The 20,000-nt window shown below is 45.2% G+C and overlaps 2 protein-coding genes across 3 annotated transcripts in view; one reads left to right on the top strand and one right to left on the bottom strand.

The window, feature by feature from the left end:
* Positions 1–2,106, bottom strand: part of dhx9 (DEAH (Asp-Glu-Ala-His) box helicase 9) — a 23,387-nt gene extending 21,281 nt beyond the window's left edge. The window contains exons 1-3 of one of the 2 annotated variants that reach the window (XM_061045497.1): positions 2,075–2,106; positions 1,141–1,307; positions 918–1,058 (exon numbers count right to left, since the gene is read on the bottom strand). In XM_061045497.1, coding sequence (XP_060901480.1) covers positions 918–1,058; positions 1,141–1,251 — 252 coding nt within the window. In that variant the 5' untranslated portion in view covers positions 1,252–1,307; positions 2,075–2,106. The remainder of the gene's footprint in view (positions 1–917; positions 1,059–1,140; positions 1,308–2,074) is intronic. The other variant, XM_061045496.1, reaches the window with a different exon arrangement.
* A 2,724-nt stretch (positions 2,107–4,830) lies between these two features.
* lamc2 (laminin, gamma 2) overlaps positions 4,831–20,000 on the top strand; it is a 19,355-nt gene continuing 4,185 nt past the window's right edge. Inside the window, exons 1-16 of the mRNA XM_061045498.1 lie at positions 4,831–5,294; positions 9,399–9,577; positions 9,683–9,800; positions 9,922–10,043; positions 10,153–10,284; positions 10,664–10,853; positions 11,797–11,909; positions 12,338–12,718; positions 14,545–14,778; positions 15,087–15,223; positions 15,377–15,533; positions 16,083–16,288; positions 18,980–19,059; positions 19,165–19,302; positions 19,423–19,567; positions 19,666–19,809. Of these exons, the coding sequence (XP_060901481.1) occupies positions 5,215–5,294; positions 9,399–9,577; positions 9,683–9,800; positions 9,922–10,043; positions 10,153–10,284; positions 10,664–10,853; positions 11,797–11,909; positions 12,338–12,718; positions 14,545–14,778; positions 15,087–15,223; positions 15,377–15,533; positions 16,083–16,288; positions 18,980–19,059; positions 19,165–19,302; positions 19,423–19,567; positions 19,666–19,809 (2,556 nt within the window). The 5' untranslated portion in view covers positions 4,831–5,214. The remainder of the gene's footprint in view (positions 5,295–9,398; positions 9,578–9,682; positions 9,801–9,921; positions 10,044–10,152; positions 10,285–10,663; positions 10,854–11,796; positions 11,910–12,337; positions 12,719–14,544; positions 14,779–15,086; positions 15,224–15,376; positions 15,534–16,082; positions 16,289–18,979; positions 19,060–19,164; positions 19,303–19,422; positions 19,568–19,665; positions 19,810–20,000) is intronic.

Here is a 20,000-nt window from a genome sequence, read left to right on the forward strand (position 1 = left end):
ACCCCCCCCCCCCCACAAGCTCAGGAGCGCCCGCCGTAGGGCAGCCCCCTCACTCTGAGACCTCTCCATTAGTGCATGTCCACAGGATCCTGTTTGTGCATGTGTGTGTATTTCAGTTCATGTTTGTGTAGCATGTTTACTAGACAGAGTGTAAAAAACGAATTTCCCCTCGCGGGATCAATAAAGTATCAATTCTTCTTCTTCTTCTTCTGTTTGCTGATGTGATGTATTACCAGCGTAATGCAGGAGCAGCTCGTGATACCATGATATCAACCTTTACGTCGCTCATTATAGGTTGTGATACAATTCGGGGGAAAATACGTATTACAAATATTTAATTTATAAAAAATCTCAAAATATTTTTCAATACATTACCTCCTTCTTCCCAAAACGTCTCACAGGCTGGATGAAACCTGCTGTCGGGCCGTATGTCTGACATCCCTGTTGTAGACAGCCATGACTCAGAGACACATTTATACAGGATAGACTTGATCTCTGATATATTTATGTGGAACATGTCGCAACATTCTTCCTTTAAAGATTCACGACCAGAGCTCACGACCTGTGTGCTCACACTGACCGACCTGAGAGTTCAGACTGCACAGAGCATTAACAACGATCAATGAAGTGTTCTATGAAAGTCCCACAGACAGGGAAGCGTCCTGATCAGATGCCTTAACCACCTCAGCTGGCTCCTTTTAAAGTGGAGGAGCAGCGTCTCTACTCCGACTTGAATCAGGTTACCGAAGCACTTCTTAAACTTTTGGGTCCATTTTAGTCATTTGAGGCTTCAGTGGAATAATCTTAACCTTTTTAAAAACTAAAATCTCAGCTCGGTCTTCTTGTTGTCAAAGCTTCAACTCAAACTCTGGAAGTTATTGAACGATTTGAAGACCCAATTTGAAAAGTGTACTTACTCCTAAAGCGGGGACCTCAGCTGCACCCATCTCCCTGATCCGGACCAGGTAGTTGACAAAGTCCCGGGCAGCGTTGGACTGAGCGTCCTTCTTGTTGGTGGAGTTTCCCATCCCGATGTAGTTGAAGCCCTCGACACGGACCTGCGGGGACGAGACTCCAGCGTGAGAGCAACAGGCAAAACGAGCTCATCTTAAAGAGGACAAAAAATGACTCAAAGCTCACCTCACACAAAAACTTCTGCCTGTTTTTGTTCCCCGCGGCTCGGATGTCGTAACTGGGAGTCATCTTCTTTTTCCCACACCAGGCGTACAGGAAGTTCTTGATGTCCGCCATGATGGACTGACGGGCGGGGGGGGGGGGGGCGTCTCCTCCTCTGTTGGTCTTTTAATCTGACAAATAAAATCACCATGTTCAGATTACACAGTTTTTCTGATGTCTCTGATATTATAATTGAATCGTGGTGATTTGTAAAACAGTTCGATACATCGCCACGCTAACCAACATCGGCTACTGATATCGGTCCATGCCACATTATTTGCCGATATCGATACCCATACCGAGTTTGAACGATGCATCCATAAATTAAAGAATCAAAGTCGTCGCCGAACTCCCCCCGTTAATCGGTTAATTTTATTTTATTCCAGTTTTAGACACATTTCCTGACTGTGATGCTGTGAGATCATTTTACAGGGTGAATAAAAACATCTTCACTCTAATTCGGGATAAAATTAACGACCTGAAGAGCATCAAACACAGACTTATTGAAGCATTAAGCCCTCATAGTTAATAAAATGCTCCGTGTGCTAACAGACAAGTTGACTCGTTCATTTCAGTGATTTCTGAATGAGGTTTGGCTGACAGCTCGAATGAATTAAACCCGACAAATTATATTTAACACATTAACTGGGTCTTCATTTAAACTCGTAATAATGTTGTTTTCATTAGTTTAATCCATTTTATCGTAGAACTGTTTGAATATACAACTAGCTAACACATCGAGCCTGCTTACGATTTTTACGTTAAATTGATTATAAAACACATTTTATTAACTCCAGATTCATTTAAACAGCTCCTTATATTTTAAAGGATAATACTCAATCCGAATATTACACTATGGTAAAGCAGTGTGTTGTTAAAAATGATCTTTAAGACTCACAGTCAGTCCTGTTTGGCTAACCGCTCTGCGGACTGCTTCTTCTTCGCTGGTTTAATAGCTGCTCGCAACCAACGTGTACAGGTGGATACCGCCGCCTATTGTACCGGAAGTGTAACTTCAGCGCTTCATATACTTCAAGTTTCATTCGAAAAGTTAATTATTATTATTATTATTATTATTATTATTATTAATATTAATAATAATAATAATAATAATAATAATAATAATAATAATAATACCATCATGCTCCCTCAATAAAATAAATAAACTACAAATATATATTTACCATCTAGACCTGTATCTTTCAGGAAAATAAAGAGAGGATTGTAGCACTCCTCCCTAAGGTCCCTTCCAAACTCCATCTCCGTTCTTGTTCATATGTCCTACCTTCTAATTCCGTCATCACATTTATCTGACACACACTCTGCCATTTAATAAAGAGTTAATTTTAATCCCGTATGTCCACATCTTAACTTTGAAATAATCACTTCCTGTCCTCTGCACTTCCCTTTGAAGTCCTTCGTTTCAACCAAGCTGTGACCTCCCGTCTTGAAAAAAGAAGCCAATGCGGAAGTCTAAAATCCTGCATTTCCCCGAGTGTCCACTGGAGACTGGCTCCAGGAACACAGGAAGTCACATACACATTTACATCATAAATTAACATGTTTACAGCCCGGTACAAAAAAAAACAAAATAGGTGTGAGTAGTTATTGTCATCACTGTACGGCTCCGTTTTGATTTTGAAAACGATACGTGTTATCCAAACTAAGGCGTGTAGCTGACCTGATTGACAGGTGGGCGCGGTGTAACGGTTTGTCAGGAGGTTTAAAACCCGCCTCAGCTCCAGCTCTCAGCCTGTCGATGGGACTCCAGCGCCCCCTGCAGGAACAGACGGGTGACACTGCCTTCCTCATTAGTGATGTGGCCTAAAGCAGTGGTTCTCAACTGGTGGGTCGAGACCCAGAGGTGGGTCGCGGTGCCATTTTCAGTGTGTGCCTGGAAAACAACGTGAAAAAGTCTGTGAAGCATTTTTTGGTGTCTTGGTCTCGGAGCACCCTGATCTCAGGTTTGTCTTGGTCTCGGTTAGTTTGGACTTTACGACAGCTCGTCTCTGAATTATGAATTCATTTTAACGATGGAGTTTCTCTTGACAGAGTCAGTGAGTTTTAATATTCGGGACTCTGGATCGACCCTGAGCTCTCGTTCAAGCCTCATATTGGACCAAAGCAAAGTGTATGAACTGATCCAGATCAGTCTGACCCAGGGTGTGTGAACTGATCCGGATCGGTCTGACCCAGGGTGTGTGAACTGATCCGGATCGGTCTGACCCAGGGTGTGCGAACTGATCCAGATCGGTCTGACCCAGGGTGTATGAACTGATCCAGATCAATCTGACCCAGGGTGTGTGAACTGATCCGGATCGGTCTGACCCAGGGTGAACTTTAGTCAGTCACAGATTGTTCGTGTGTGTAGCTGAAAAGTGAACTCAGAGTTGAGTAACTCCGACATCCAGCCAAGTGTGAATGTGTGTGTGTGTGTGTGTGTGTGTGTGTGTGTGTGTGTGTTCAGGGTGTGGCGTTGACACGGTAACAGGAACAAGCCGGGCGTGTCTCTGTGCGCGTGTGTGTGGTGGATCATGATGAGTCTGAGGTTCAAGGTGTGTCGGCTGCAGCCTCAGGAAACACTTTTTACAAAAGATACAAAAATCAGAGCTGGAGGCAACAGCTGATTCACACACACACACACACAGACACACACACACACATACACATACACACACACACACACACACATACACACAGAGACACACACACACAGACACACACACACACAGAGACACACACACACAGACACACACACACACACACACACACACACACACACATACACACACAGACACACACACACACACAGACACACACACACACACACACACACACACACACACATACACACACACACATACACACACACACACACACACACACACACACAGACACACACACACACACACAGAGACACACACACACAGACACACACACACACACACACACACACACACACACACACACACACACACACACACACAGACACACACACACACAGAAACACACACACACACACACACACACACACAGACACACACACAGGAAACACGATGCTGCAGAAAATTCCGTCGTTAACAACGGAGTTAAAGGAGCAGTATGTAACTCTGACCCCTAGTGTTTAAAACAGGTACTGCAGTCCAAACTCAGAACATTGGAGAGACCTGATAACTGCTCTCATATCTGGCAAACCGAGGGGCGTCCAAAACGGCCGTGTGGGGGGGTCTTAAAAGCGCCTACCTTCTCTGGTCCAAACAAATCCAGAGCATTCAGGAGCAGAATCTAAAGTTAGAAGGAGGACATACTGGCTGCTGCATTGTTGTCAGAGAAGCCAGCACTTCAACATGTTTCCTTAATGATCAGATAGTAAGATACCTTTATCATTTCACTCACTACACAGCTCACTGATTGGAGCTTTAATGTTCTCGAGATCTCCAGAAAACAACCAGAATGTTCTCTTCATCACGGGGAAACACAGGGTGTGAATTTATATTTATTTAGTTTCTTCTCTTCCTCCTCCTGACTCTGCTTCAACTTTGATTGAATCTTTCAGTTTGTGTTTCCCCTCCTGATGTGTCGTAAAGACTGATAAAGCTGCACCGTGGTGTTTTACGATGTCTTCAGTCTGATCTTTACTCAGACGAGGCTCTTAATCAGGACGTAATGTAACGTGATATTTTCCACTTGATGAACAGAGCCAGTGTTCTCTTCAGGATCTGAACTTTTTATTTCTGTCCTGTGAAACGTCTTTGTGTTGTGAAAATGTAAATATGATGGAAGAGTCCCAGAGAACTGTGCAGAACAACGCCCAACTGTGCCGGCAAACACTCACACACACACACACTGCTGCCGTCATATCCTCTGACTGTGTGTGTGTGTGTGAATCACAGTGAGTGTGTGTCTCAGTATGTGAGCGTGTCCAGGCCTGCAGCAGCAGAGGACATAAAAAGCGTCTCTCTCTGACTGTTTGCATCACATTTGATTTTTTTCCGCTCGGAGCAGATCTTATCAGATATACTTTTTTTAACGGACTCGATGATGAACGGGAGCAGCTGTTTGGTTTCTCTCTGCGGGATCCTGGCTGCACTGTGCGCCGTCCAGGCCACATACACACACTACTGTGAGTACCTGAGTGTTTTACCGGCTTTATTCTGACGGTTCAACGTGAAGCAGAGGAGGGGAGCATGTCTTTTCTCGCTTTTCTCTCTCATGTTCCAGATAATACACGATGGATTTAAAGATAATCAACAGCTCAAGTATTTCTCTTAATATTTCATGATTGAAGGGGGTGATCGATGGTAGGGGGAAGGGGTCATGTGGCAGATTAAAAAGAGATTAAAGTCTAAATGTGGAGAATAAAAAGAGTAAAGGAATTTAACTTGAATGAAGAATCTTTAAAAATGTTCAGAAAAAAGTTGAATCAATCATCGAGTTAGCGATTAATTAGTAAATCTTAATAGTTAAGTCTCGATGAACTGGAGAAAAATTTATTTTGATTAATTCAGAATAAAAAAGAGATGTCATGTTTGGGAAAGGAAGTTGAAGTGTCAAGGATAAAGTTAACGGGAGATTTGAGTCGACGTCTTTCAGAGAATAAAAAAAAAAAAGTTAGAGCTTTCAAACGGTTTGGATTGGATTGAAAAATCTTTATTGTCAGACGATGCTTCCTCTTCTTGTTTCTTTGTTGACGTTCATTGATGAACTTTGGTTTTCACATCAATCATGCTGCAGCGCTCAGCAGGGCGACAGGAGCGAGTGCTGTCAGATGGGGCCCCCCTTAGGGAGGTCTCCTACTGTCGTTGCAAAATTTGCACATATTGGGCCACTGCTTTGGTTTAAAGTTTGTGAACCCTCAGAGACCCCCTGGACCCCCTGCTGGTCTGGGGCCCCAAGCAGTTGCCTGCCTGACGAGCTGAGGCCCTGATCACATTTTAAAGGAATGCTGCAGAAAAGTTTGTGTTAGTACTCAAAGTCGGCCTCGGTCTCGCCCTGCCATGGTCTCGACTCGGTTACAATCCCTAAATGTCTTGGTCTTGGTCTTGGTCTTGGTCTAACCCTGCTTTGGTCTTGGTCTTGACTCGGTCTTGATCCCTAAATGTCTTGGTCTTGGTCTTGGTCTTGGTCTAACCCTGCTTTGGTCTTGGTCTTGACTCGGTCTTGATCCCTAAATGTCTTGGTCTTGACTTGGTCTCACCCTGCCTTGGTCTTGGTCTTGACTCGGTCTTGATCCCTAAATGTTTTGGTCTTGACTTGGTCTCACCCTGCCTTGGTCTTGGTCTTGACTCGGTCTTGATCCATAAATGTTTTGGTGTCGTTTTGATTAAATCCAAAATTTAAGGCAGTTTTAAGAGATTCCGTTTCAGGGAAAGATTCTGAATTAAAATGAAATCTTCCTGTCTCCTATAAGGGTGGGGCTGTCCTCCCCTCACCTGTGTATGAGCCCCCCCCCCCCATTCTCCTGTGTGGGTGAGGCTGAGCCTGAGCTGCCTCCCCCTCAGGGTGGGAAGTAATTACAGTTGAAATGACACGTTAGAGTTCAGCTCAGTTGACTGACGATGAGTAAATATCTACAATGTGTTTTCATGAAGATTCAGAGAAGCTCAATGTTCCCTCGTCAGCTTTAAACACTCATTCGTGCTTCGGTCAATCTAAAAGATGAATCGTGTTTCTTCAGGATGAAGTAGTAGAGCGATCCTTTCCTGGCGTTCTTTTTCTCCTTGTTACAGCGAGTATCATGTCGAGCGCACACACGTCCGTTAAAATGACTTCTCAAGGTGGACGTTAATTTGGAAAATGATTTGTGACATCAGGTGTGGTGTCGACCAAAGAGGGGAGAGAAAGTCTTGGTTCTCCTCACACTCTCATTGGCTAGTAGCCAACGAGCAGTGAGTGGAAGGTCCTGATTGGTCAATGAGGTGTCATGAATTACTACAGAGGAAATAGCTGAACAGCGGCGGACATTTTGACTCAATCTTAGGATCTTTATGGCTGTGATGAGTTTGGATTAAGCAGCAGGACATTTTTTGTTGGAATATTTGGACCTGAAGAGTTCAGTCGACCTTCAGAGGTGCTTGACTGTCGGTGGTCTGACAAATGCGTAGATTGTGGCTGCTGTGTTGGTCGGGTCTTTAAACGGCTTACACGGTCGGAGTCACAAGAAGCGTAGCTTTCCAGCGATGAAGCACGAGTGATATGAACACAGAACAGCAGTGATGTCATGACGCTGATCATGAGAAAACACACTGACGTCAGAGGAGGTGAAGTAACGGAGTAACATTTTGGATTAACTGTCCCCGCCTCTGATTGGTTGTCATTAGTTTGTGTTGCTGTGAAACTGTGCCCACTCAGGGCGTCATTATGTTGCACCTGTGTGCGTTGGTATTCGGGGAAAGATGGCGGGTGAGATACCAATACAAGCTTCATACGACGTAAAAAAAACTGTGTTGATTGTCTTTATGCTGTTAGAGGGGCCTTTTATTTTGAAGGCAGTATAAACCTAGTTCAGAGATAGTCTTTATTTCCTTTGAACGTTGGTGTTACTTGTTTTCCCTTCCCTCGGGGCGAAGAAAACTCCGAGGCCTCCTCATGTGTTTTCATGTTCGTAGAGGAATCAGACACATGCTGGAAAATGCTGTAATTCCAGAGCTCATGGCCGCCGGCGGTGCGCTCAGACGATCATTAAGTCTTATCACACGGTGAGTCATGATGTCTCACCTCCTCAGGGACTCTGAACCGCTCACAGCGAGCAGGTAGAGTCCGCAGGAATCCCTGAATCACAGAGTGTGAGTGATCCAACGGTCAGGAAAAACAAAGAGACACACCTTGAACTCCTCTGGACGCTTACAGAAGTCAATCTCTGTAGACCTTTACTACAGAAAACTACAGCGGGTCACGTCACACAAGGACACAAATATAATGTAGATAAGTCGACAAAGACTGTTGGACCATGTGTCTTCTTTTTTGTCTGGTTAAGAAACAAGTGAGGTGGCTACAGCAGCATGCAGGCCTATGCCCGAGCTTGACTGTCGGGCAGCACCGTGGTCCAGTGGTTATCGCTGTCGCCTCACAGCGAGGAGGTTCCTGGTTTGAATCCCCGTCTGACAGGTTTCTCTCTGTGTGGAGCTTGCATCGGGGATTCAGCGCGTGGTTCTGCTCTCACTGTGTGAGTGTGTGCAGTTATAGGACGGAAATATCAAACATGTCAGAAAATGAATCTGACTGATCGGGAGTAGCTGATCGAACGGGGTTTGGCCGTCGCGCAACTCAAAAACCGTTTCTGAATCGGCACAAAGTCGTAAAGTGTACGCAGGGCTTAACTTGTTATCAATCATAGCAAGGTAGCTACTATGGAAATGTTAGGGGTAAAGATTACAGCACTCAGGCAGATTCAGGCTCTTTCATTCTTCTGTCCGTCTGTCGTCACCGTTAAATTCTGTTCATGGGTGTGATATCTCTTGTTTCTGCTCTCAGCTCTAACAAGCAGAAGCCTGTTGAAACTCTGAGGAGATACATGAAGCTGAAGAGCAGCCGGTGTCTCGCTGCAGCACAAAGTCCTGTCAGGTCTCTTTGTGTGTGTGCTCGCTGCAGACACACCTTTGGGCGTTGGCTGCTTTGGGTGGGACTCGGTGGAGTCTTTGGATTTGTCTGCAGGGCTTCGGTCTGAGAGGAGCAGCTCTCTCTGAAATTTCTGAACAAACCACAAAACACACAAAGAGCTTCACTCTCTGTAAACAACTTTGAAGCAGTCGTCGCTCAGATTTAAACTCAGAGGGGAGACGGGAAACTAATAATTCAGACTCCACAATGTTCCTTAAACTTTGACTTTAAGTTTCTTGCAATAAAACATTTCATCCCACTTCAAGAAACTTAAATGTTGCTCGCTGCATTGGCAGCATTACCTGGACAAATCAGTTTAAAGGAGCAGTATGTAACTCTGCCCCCTAGTGTTTAAAATGGGTACTGCAGTCTGAATTCTAAACATCATAGAGAGCTGTCCCCCCCCCCCTCTCTAGAGTCCATGCTCACTCAGGTCACCATGTGGTGGACTCTGAAGCTTCAGTGTTTATCCAGCTCTGCATGGGTCTGTAAACCTTTCTGTGTTCTAACCTCAGAGAAGCACTTCAACATAGCATGCCTTGTTGCTCCTTTCGTTTTAAATGAAATTAGATATTTTTGACTTGATCAAATCAAACTAACGTGTCCTCCTTGTCTCCTCCCACAGCGACGCTACATTGTAACTGCAATGGGAAATCTCGGTACTGCCTTCGGGACACCTGGGGGCTGCACTGCCTCGACTGCCAGGGAAACACTGAAGGAAGGCACTGCGAGCGCTGCAAGGCCGGCTTCTACCAGGAGGGGGCAGCACTGAGCTGCACGCCCTGCGGCTGCAACTCCACAGGTAAGAGAACGCGATAAATATACCTGTCTTAAGAAAACAGTCCTGATACTCTGAAAGCTGCTCAGTGATGCTAGATGTGTAAACTTTTCTTAACATTTCATCCAGGCTCTGCCAGTAACACATGTGACAGCAGGGGGCGCTGCAGCTGCAAAGAGGGCGTCACAGGACAGAAATGCGACCGCTGCCCGGACGGACCAATCGGACCAAACGGCTGCAAGCAAAGGTGAGACGTACTTCCTGTCGGATGGAAAAACTAACCTCAAAGTCACAGCGGTCGCTGCACTGAAACTGATCATTGATTTCATTTTGGTACTTTAACTTTGACTTCCTGTTGTGGTTTGCAGCCGTCAGCCCAGAGAGGATTCTGGGAGTCGGACCCTGCCGTGTTTCTGTTACGGCCACAGCAGCGCGTGTTCGGCACAGTCCGGTTACTCCGCCTACAACGTGACCTCCACCTTCAACACTGGTAACCTGTCACCTCCCTGCTTCACAATAAAAGACTCTGACAGTGATATTAATGGGTTGAATTTCAAAGTAAAAGAGGAAAATGTTTACCGACCGACTTGTGTTTTCAGGTATGGATGGTTGGAAGGCAGCGACGGTTCAAGGCCACACCCCTGACAACGTTCACTTCCGCTGGTCACCGACACACCAGGACCTGGAGGTGATCTCCAAAAACAGCCTGCCCATGTACCTGCACGCCCCAGGTGAGATCAAACCCCGCCCCTTTTATCTTGCACCAATCATTTCTTCTTCACGGTCCTTCTTCCCTTGTTTCGTCTCCTAAATCCTTTTCATCCCTTTTCGAAATTCCTTAAGACTCGCCTCGCCTCGTCAAATCTTTTCACCTCCTTTCTTTCCTTTCCTCTTTCCTTTAATTTTATTTCCTTTCCTCCCTGTCACCTCCTTTTCTCCTCTCCTTTCTTCGTTAAATACCTCCTCCTTCTTCTTTTCCTTTCCTTTCCTACCTGTCGCCTCCTTCCTCCTTTCCTTTCATCCTTAAATGCCTCCTCCTCCCTCTTCTTCTTCTTCTCTTCCTTTCCTCGCCTCCTTCCTGACCGGCCGTGTCTCTCTACTCTCCTACAGCTCCTTACCTGGGGAATCAGTTGCTGAGTTACGCTCAGAACTTTTCCTTCTCGCTGCGTCTGGACCGCGGCGTCCGCCACCCGTCCACCAGCGACGTGATTCTGGAAGGTTCCGGCCTCAAAGTGTCCGCCTCGCTGGGTGACCTGCGCTCCATCGTCCCCTGTGGACAGAAGATCAGATACAGCTTCAGGTGAGGACTCACACCTGCAGAAGTGCCTTAATCTGCATTCTGTCTAATGTCCAGCAGAGGGAGAGGACGTCTGTTCATCTTCAGTTGATTTAATCCCTCAGTGAATATTTTCCTCATGAGTTCATGGTCTCAATCTCTCGTTCATTCAGTAAGCTCTGGTCCCATCACGAGTCAGAAACTAGCGTAGTGAAGTCCTTCACGAGTCCCTTCTTCATATGTTCTCTCCCGGCTCCGAGGAATCAAAATGTCGACGCTCTGAATCCCCGACACTTGAATACAAACCAGAGGATGACGTCACATTGTGTTTACAGTCTCTCCTCATCATCGCTCCAAGTCAAATATTATTCTTTCACTCAGGTGTGCACATACCTGCGTGTCAGAGTCCAGGAATCTGTCTTTAGTAAATCAGAGCGAGTCCAAACAAACCTCATGGTACCTACCGAGAAACCTCAAACACACAAACTCACCTGATGGATTCAGAGAGTGACGACAAACTGCCTGAAACATCTCGGTCTGCTTGTTGTGTCACAAGGACAAGAACATTCTCCGATAATTATAGTAAACTACACTTTATAAAAAAAGTGCATTTTCTTCTAAAGTCGTCTAGTGTGAGCGTTCAGAGGATTATAATCATCATCTCGTCTGAGTCACCGATAAAAGGCTGAGGCTCAGACGACATGATGCACTTTTAGAGACGATTCACTAGATGGCAGCACCACATTTTCAAACATAGCAGTAGTGATATCGACCTTAATCTTTTATCTGATTCGGACATTTGTTATTTTGCATCTTACTTTGAAACTGAAAAAACAGAAGAAGTAACAAAAACAAGGAGCGTTACTTTGAAAAGATACAAGTTTATTGAAAGGATGTTACGAACACCAGCAGATGAATGTGCATCAGTGTGTAAAAATGTGTTAACTGTGAACTTGTGTGTGTGTAGACTGGACGATCAGCCCACCAGCAGGTGGAGGCCTCAGATCTCCTCAGCCCAGTTCCAGACGCTCCTCCAGAACGTCACCGCCATCAAGATCAGAGCCACGTTTGGAGAGAACGGTGAGCTCCTTCTCTGTTTTTTTTTCTTCATGTGTTCCCTCACTTTATTAAAAATAACTTAAGGAGCAGTATGTAACTCTGACCCCTAGTGTTTAAAATGGGTACTGCAGTCTCTAAACATCATAGAGAGCCCCCCCCCCCCCCCCCCCCCCCCTCTCTAGAGTCCATGCTCACTCAGGTCACCATGTGGTGGACTCTGAAGCTTCAGTGTTTATCCAGCTCTGCATGGGTCTGTAAACCTTTCTGTGTTCTAACCTCTCTCCATTTTTCAAAAGCATCTCCAATATTGATCCTAGTTTGAGCACGTTTCTGCTCGTGGAGCTTATTAGAAACATGCAGAGGCTTTTTAGGTCGGGTACAATCACTTCTATCTGAACCACTTCTCTTGCCCGCTTCCATCGCTGCAACACCTGTTGTTTTTCTTTCAGGACGAGGTTACATTGACGACGTGAAGCTGATGTCTGCTCGGCTTGGAGATGGCGTCCCGGCACGCTGGGTTCAGACCTGCAGTTGTCCGGAGGGGTACGAGGGGGACTTCTGCGAGAGTTGCTCGGCCGGGTTCAGACGCAGCGCCCCTTCAGACGGAGCGTTCAGCACCTGTGAGCCGTGCAGCTGCAGAGGAGGCAGCTGCGACCCTCTGACCGGAGACTGTTACTCTGCCGACGAGACACCCTGCTCAAATGGCTTCTACAGAGACCCCTGGAGCCCCCGGTCCTGTGTGAAGTGTCCCTGTCCCGACGGAGTGTCCTGCTCGCTGGCTGCTGGTTCACTGCAGCCCCGATGTGACGGCTGCCCCACCGGGACCACAGGTACCCCTCAGGACCCTTACTCCAACTCAAACACTCAAATGTTCCAACTGATTGAACCCAACAATGAATATCTCCGTCTGTCACTTCGTGTCACAGAATCAAGCCGTGGTTTACGAAGGAAGCGACTATATATGGACAAGAGGGTTGTTGTGGATTAACTACTTTTATTATGAATAAAATGAATTCTCAAGCAGTAAAAACCATAAAATTACACAGACAAATACTGAAAGTTTATATAGAAGTTTAATAAAGAAAGATGATGAACAGAAAATGTTTAAAGGAAATGAATAGGCAAAGAATATAATTACGACAGTGATATAATGTGAATACTTAATAAATTTGATGAAAGTTGACTCTGAGGCTTTGACACACACTCCTCATAATCAGAACGCTTCTTACTGAGACGTAGTGTTCAATTGAACTCTGTGATACCAAGACTTCCTGTCGAGTTCTTTCGGATCAGGAATGCCGGTGGTCCACGATAACCGCCGTAGCAGGTCCGGTCGGAGTCGATAATGAGATGGGTTGAAGAAAAACACAGCGGTCCAACAGTCGTCCATGGGTCCTTCTCTCAGCGGCTCAAAGAGTCTTAATTAACGTTCTTCAGGATGGACGCTCGTTGATCCTCACTTGACTTCAATGGTCTCTTGTAGTCAAATGTGAGAATAGAGAAAATAATGTTCTGGAAGACGAATGATCAATACTTCAGAAAGGAGAAAAAGACAGAGGCTCTCAATCTTAGGCTGTAGGAAAAAGCCTTAGGATGCGGGCATGAAGAATCAGGGTTGGTTTAAGTTGGATTCGAGGTCTGCAGGTCCTGCGAGTCCGGACTTAAATTCAAAGAGTTTCGCGTTGGCAAAACTTAAAGAAACAAAGTGGTTCGAAACAAGAATTAACAAGAGACGTCTGAGAGGGTGAAGAAAAACTTAAGAAGAGAAGAATTTTCGAAGAAGAGACGAGCTGCTTTATTCTGGAGATGACTTTTACGAGGGGGCGGGGCCTAATATCTAACCCGCCTTCGACGTTTATCTATTACTTTAATTCACTCCGAGTTCTTTACTTATTAAGAGCATAAATAAGAACTTTGATCACATGAACATCACCATGTCAATATTCGTATGTAGAATTATCTCAGACATTAAACATTTAAAACAATTATGCAATGAAATAGACATTACGTCCAACCGGAAGACAGTTAGACGATTTCTGCCTGTATGGGAATGAAATCATCATTATACCATTCAACATTCAAAAACACATTAATACAGTATGAAGGGTATAAAATCATATCTTGAAATACTAAGTTTATAACTAGGACAAAATCACATATCAACTATCGTAATACCTCCGTCCTGAAACTCAGGTCGGTACAGCGCTCTTGCCACTAGGGGGCAGTAGTGCTCCACGTAAGACTCAAGTAGAGTTCATCAGGTAATGTGATTTAGTTTTTCAATATCCAAGTTCGTCATAGATGATCGTAGCGGAATCTAACTTGCATGAAAGTGTTAGTCTTGATGTCATGGATACATATATGCGATTCAGGAATTGAACCGAAATTCCTTTATATCAGAAATGGACTACGTTGGTTAAGACAGTTCGTTCAACAGGTCCAAACAGTTAATCAAATGAATGGCTTTTGTCATCAGCAAACAGGAAGAGTGGGGGTTTTCATTTGTGTCCTGTGAGTTTGGGTTCACTTCAGGTCAATACATTACAGGGTGGAGCTGTCCTAATATGGTCGCTTCTGGTTCTAAAGATCTTTATCACTTTGTACTTCTCTTCATGACATCATTAATATGAACAACAAATGAATAATCTCTCCTCAGGTTTCCGCTGCGACGTGTGTCAGGAGGGTTTTTACGGTAACCCTGCAGGGGGCGCCGGCGTGCAGCGACCCTGCAGGCCCTGCCAATGCAACGGCCACATCGACATCAACGTGGAGGGAAGCTGCGATCGCATCAGCGGCGAATGTCTGAAGTGTGTGAACGACACGAGGGGGCGGAGCTGCGAGGAGTGTGAGCGAGGTTACTACCACAGCCGAGCGAGCGACGCCTGCAAACGTAAGAACGACTGACAATATTTAACTCATCATTATCGAGTGGATCTTTCTTTGTGAAATTAATAAAGACAGAGCAGCTTAGTAGAAAAAAAAACACGCCAGGTAGCGAGAACGCCACTTTACGTCCTTAGCTCTTGGCGAGTAACGAAGGCAGAGGTTTAAATAAGACAATGCTCCGTCCCTAAAACGGGAATCTTGGTTTTATTAAACCTCGGCCATATTTCAGGCTCTGAATGACGAAAAGGTCCAAAAAGTTGTTGAATTTCTTCTTTCATGTTTGTTTCTCTGTCTTCTTTTTGTTGGGACCAGCATGTAACTGTGACGTTCAGGGCTCCGAGTCCGCACAGTGCGATGATCTGGGTCGCTGTCAGTGCAAAACTGGCTTCGAGGGTCTAAGGTGCCATCGGTCCAACTGCCCCGTCTGCTTCAGCCCTATCAAAACAAAGGTACAGTTCAAGTTTGGTGAACTGGTGTTCATCTTCTTCTGTGGTGCTACATGTACTGATCCTTAAATACATAATTTACAGTTAATAAATGATCAAAACCTAAAAATGAGAAGAAAATGGAGACTTCAGTGATGTTTTGTTTCTGTGTTTCAGATGGAGACGTACACTGCTAAACTGAAGGACCTGGAGTCTCTGTTCTCGGACATGAAGTGGGGAGGGAAACCAGCCAACAGTGCAGAGATGGAGGCCGCTCTGAGAGCCACGGAGGAGCTGGTGGGGGACCTGGAGGCCGACGCCGAGCTCCTGGCAGGTGAGACGTGATGTCAGACACACTCTCTGTCATTGGTTCAAGTGTTAGGAGGAGAAAGTCTCTTCTCTCGAAACCGCAGGGAACGCTCTTGGATTATGTCTTTTTTATGTTTGTATGTTTAATTCCAACACCAAACACTGGGAGCCATTGCTCTTTACACTGAGCATAAAGCCAACACTCCAGGTTATTGTAGTCAGGTGTAACACGACCGTGTTGGGAGTTTAGCTTCTTTTCTTTGTTTTATTTCTTGTATTGGAGGTGTAGAAGCTTCTTGTATTGATTAAAATCAATCTGGTGATGTGATGGCCATATTGTAACTTTAAATAAATAAATCACCATTTCCAAATGGAATACTGAATTGGACAATGCTTTTTGCATGGTGCAGAAAACACTTATTTTCTCCACTCCGAGTCTCAGAGGCTAATCTAAGTAAGAATAGTTTTGTTTTCATCAAATCACTGCACTGTTTTTAATTCATTGTTTACTAAATACATGGTACCTACATAACCAGTTTGATGCTAATGACATCATACCTCCTGTGTCCAATAGGGCAGGAGAAGAACCTGCAGAAACGTCTTTCGTCTATCAGTAAGAGTCAGCTCGCCGAGGGGCAGGACATCCAAAACATCGCCGACGCAGCTGACAACATCAAACAACAACAGCAGACGTACAAAAACAAAGTGGACGACGTTCAGACCCTGATAAGGGAGATGAAACGCAAACTGGAACAGGCCAAGCAAGACCTCAGATCAGCTGTAAGACATTAACTCTCGTTTAAAAGTCATGCAATGGTCAACAAACTTCGGCCAGTCAAAGAAAACTTCAAATAGCACAGTGCAGGTTTTATGTGCCACTTTCCAGACTGTATCAGCAGTGTGTGGTGATAAACTATGCTATAGCACCAATACTTTGCCTGAGCTCAGTGTATCAGGTCCACCTGCAGTCTCAACCTATAGCCGTATAACAAGGAGCTAAGGTTGTCAAAACAATCCAATGTTTTAAATCAATGCAATCTTTTTTTAATTTTGATCCGCAAGAGTAACTAAAAACTACCAGAGCTTCAAAAATACTTCAGTTCTTCAGTCATATTTTCAACCAAAAGCGGGTGCAGTACCAAAAACAATGTATCAGCAATCTAGACAGAGTCGTGAGTTTGCTTGTAAATTTTTCTTATCAAAAGCATCAAATGACCGAACACTGGGTACCTGGGACTTCTATTTCTGCTGCTGCGATATCACACAGGTATCGATATTATTTGGTTTTTACTAGAAAAATGTTGAAGTTTAAAATCTGGTATCATGACTACCCTACTGGTAGGGTTCTGGTGCTGGTCCAAGCCTAAGCAAGCCCTAACTATACCTCCCATAGTACATTTAGAGACTGTAGGTACCACGAGCAGGCCTGATAACTGAAGGCTCTACCTCCCATAGTACATTTAGAGACCGTACCACGAGCAGGCCTGATAACTGAAGGCTCTACCTCCCATAGTACATTTAGAGACTGTACCAAGAGCAGGCCTGATAACTGAAGGCTCTACCTCCCATAGTACATTTAGAGACTGTAGGTACCACGAGCAGGCCTGATAACTGAAGGCTCTACCTCCCATAGTACATTTAGAGACCGCACCACGAGCAGGCCTGATAACTGAAGGCTCTACCTCCCATAGTACATTCAGAGACCGTAGGTACCAAGAGCAGGCCTGATAACTGAAGGCTCTACCTCCCATAGTACATTTAGAGACCGTAGGTACCAAGAGCAGGTCTGATAACTGAAGGCTCTACCTCCCATAGTACATTTAGAGACTGTACCACGAGCAGGTCTGATAACTGAAGGCTCTACCTCCCATAGTACATTTAGAGACTGTACCACGAGCAGGTCTGATAACTGAAGGCTCTACCTCCCATAGTACATTTAGAGACTGTACCACGAGCAGGCCTGATAACTGAAGGCTCTACCTCCCATAGTACATTTAGAGACTGTACCACGAGCAGGTCTGATAACTGAAGGCTCTACCTCCCATAGTACATTTAGAGACTGTACCACGAGCAGGCTTGATAACTGAAGGCTCTACCTCCCATAGTACATTTAGAGACCGTAGGTACCAAGAGCAGGCCTGATAACTGAAGGCTCTACCTCCCATAGTACATTTAGAGACTGTAGGTACCACGAGCAGGCCTGATAACTGAAGGCTCTACCTCCCATAGTACATTTAGAGACTGTAGGTACCAAGAGCAGGCCTGATAACTGAAGGCTCTACCTCCCATAGTACATTTAGAGACTGTAGGTACCACGAGCAGGCCTGATAACTGAAGGCTCTACCTCCCATAGTACATTTAGAGACTGTAGGTACCACGAGCAGGCCTGATAACTGAAGGCTCTACCTCCCATAGTACATTTAGAGACCGTAGGTACCACGAGCAGGCCTGATAACTGAAGGCTCTACCTCCCATAGTACATTTAGAGACTGTAGGTACCACGAGCAGGCCTGATAACTGAAGGCTCTACCTCCCATAGTACATTTAGAGACTGTACCACGAGCAGGTCTGATAACTGAAGGCTCTACCTCCCATAGTACATTTAGAGACTGTACCACGAGCAGGTCTGATAACTGAAGGCTCTACCTCCCATAGTACATTTAGAGACTGTACCACGAGCAGGCCTGATAACTGAAGGCTCTACCTCCCATAGTACATTTAGAGACTGTAGGTACCACTAGCAGGCCTGATAACTGAAGGCTCTACCTCCCATAGTACATTTAGAGACTGTAGGTACCAAGAGCAGGCCTGATAACTGAAGGCTCTACCTCCCATAGTACATTTAGAGACTGTAGGTACCACGAGCAGGCTTGATAACTGAAGGCTCTACCTCCCATAGTACATTTAGAGACCATAGGTACCAAGAGCAGGCCTGATAACTGAAGGCTCTACCTCCCATAGTACATTTAGAGACCGTAGGTACCACGAGCAGGCCTGATAACTGAAGGCTCTACCTCCCATAGTACATTTAGAGACTGTAGGTACCACGAGCAGGTCTGATAACTGAAGGCTCTACCTCCCATAGTACATTTAGAGACCGTAGGTACCACGAGCAGGCCTGATAACTGAAGGCTCTACCTCCCATAGTACATTTAGAGACCGTAGGTACCACGAGCAGGCCTGATAACTGAAGGCTCTACCTCCTATATTACTTTTGGAAACTCTCTGTTTCGATAGTAATGAAGAAGGATGATGGATCTTGGTGATAGTTAACAGATTCATATGGGCTCATACTTTAAGGGACTAAGGGGGTTAGTTCTCAAAAATTGAGACACCCCATTATTTATAATTAGCGTCACTTTCCTAATCTTGTTCATTATTTTCCAAGGAGTAAGATGTTCTCGGTGGTGAGGATGAGGATGTAAGATTTGTTTTTTTCTAAAACCTGCTCTGTCTCTTCCTTCCTGTCAGGAGTTTCCTCTTGGAGATGCTCCACTGGGATCAAACAGCCTCTCCTCTTTGGTGACAACGGCCAACAGTCTGGCTAATATGTAAGAACATCACAATCATTTCATTCTGTTTGATTAATTAACAAGAGGCCATGCAAATCACTTTAAAGATGTCTGTGTCCTAACTATTTCCTGTCTCTCCTGCAGACACCAGACGAAGGCTGACTCTGTGGAGAAAAACGCCAATGACGCTTTGAGTGACTCAGAGAAGAGTCTGGCTCTGGTCCGCACTCTCATGAACAAAGAGAACAAAGTCAAAGAACTTATCGGAGCCTTGAAAACTGAGTGAGTCACTTCTGTCCGTCTAAATGGCACTCTAGGGCCGGCCTTTTTTCTGTTAATAATTTAGACACACTCGTAAATCTGTGTTGATACTTACAGCTAGTGTCCTCTGTGTGTTTGCAGATATGATCAGACCTCAGCTCAGGTGAAGGGTTTGGAGAACCAGGCAATCCGGCTGAGCAGTAGCGCCAAAGACGAGAGCAAGATGGCAGAGGGCATGCTGAAAGACATCAGCAACATGGAGCGAGGCATCCCAGCATCCCTGAAGGTAAATCCCTTAAAAACAAGAAGTCCTGACCATGAGAAACACTTGTGCTCTTATTCTTAAGTGTCTCTAACCCCCTGGGTTCTCCCGCTATGCTTCAGGATGGCGTGGACGCCATGGTTTCCAGGTTGGGCGGTCTGAAGGATGCGGTGGATATCCCGGGCTTGGAGGCTCTGCAGGCCGGAGTTCAGCAGGGAAAGATCACAGCTGGGGACTTGCTGGCCAAGGGCAAGATTGGCCAGAAGGTAAAGGATCATGGGAATCCAGCCCAACTTATAAATTAAACACAAACGCAAACTCTGCTAAAAAAAACTCCTGAAAGGAACTCTAATTTCAAGTTATGTACATGAGAAGAGGAAGTAGCCAATATGGTGTCACCCATTGGTATTTTGAAAGCCCTCTCTTGTTTTTTCTTTTGTTTTTGGAGCCAGACGTG

This window comes from Labrus mixtus, chromosome 8 (assembly GCF_963584025.1).
Source record: "Labrus mixtus chromosome 8, fLabMix1.1, whole genome shotgun sequence".
In the NCBI taxonomy this organism is placed as follows: domain Eukaryota; kingdom Metazoa; phylum Chordata; class Actinopteri; order Labriformes; family Labridae; genus Labrus; species Labrus mixtus.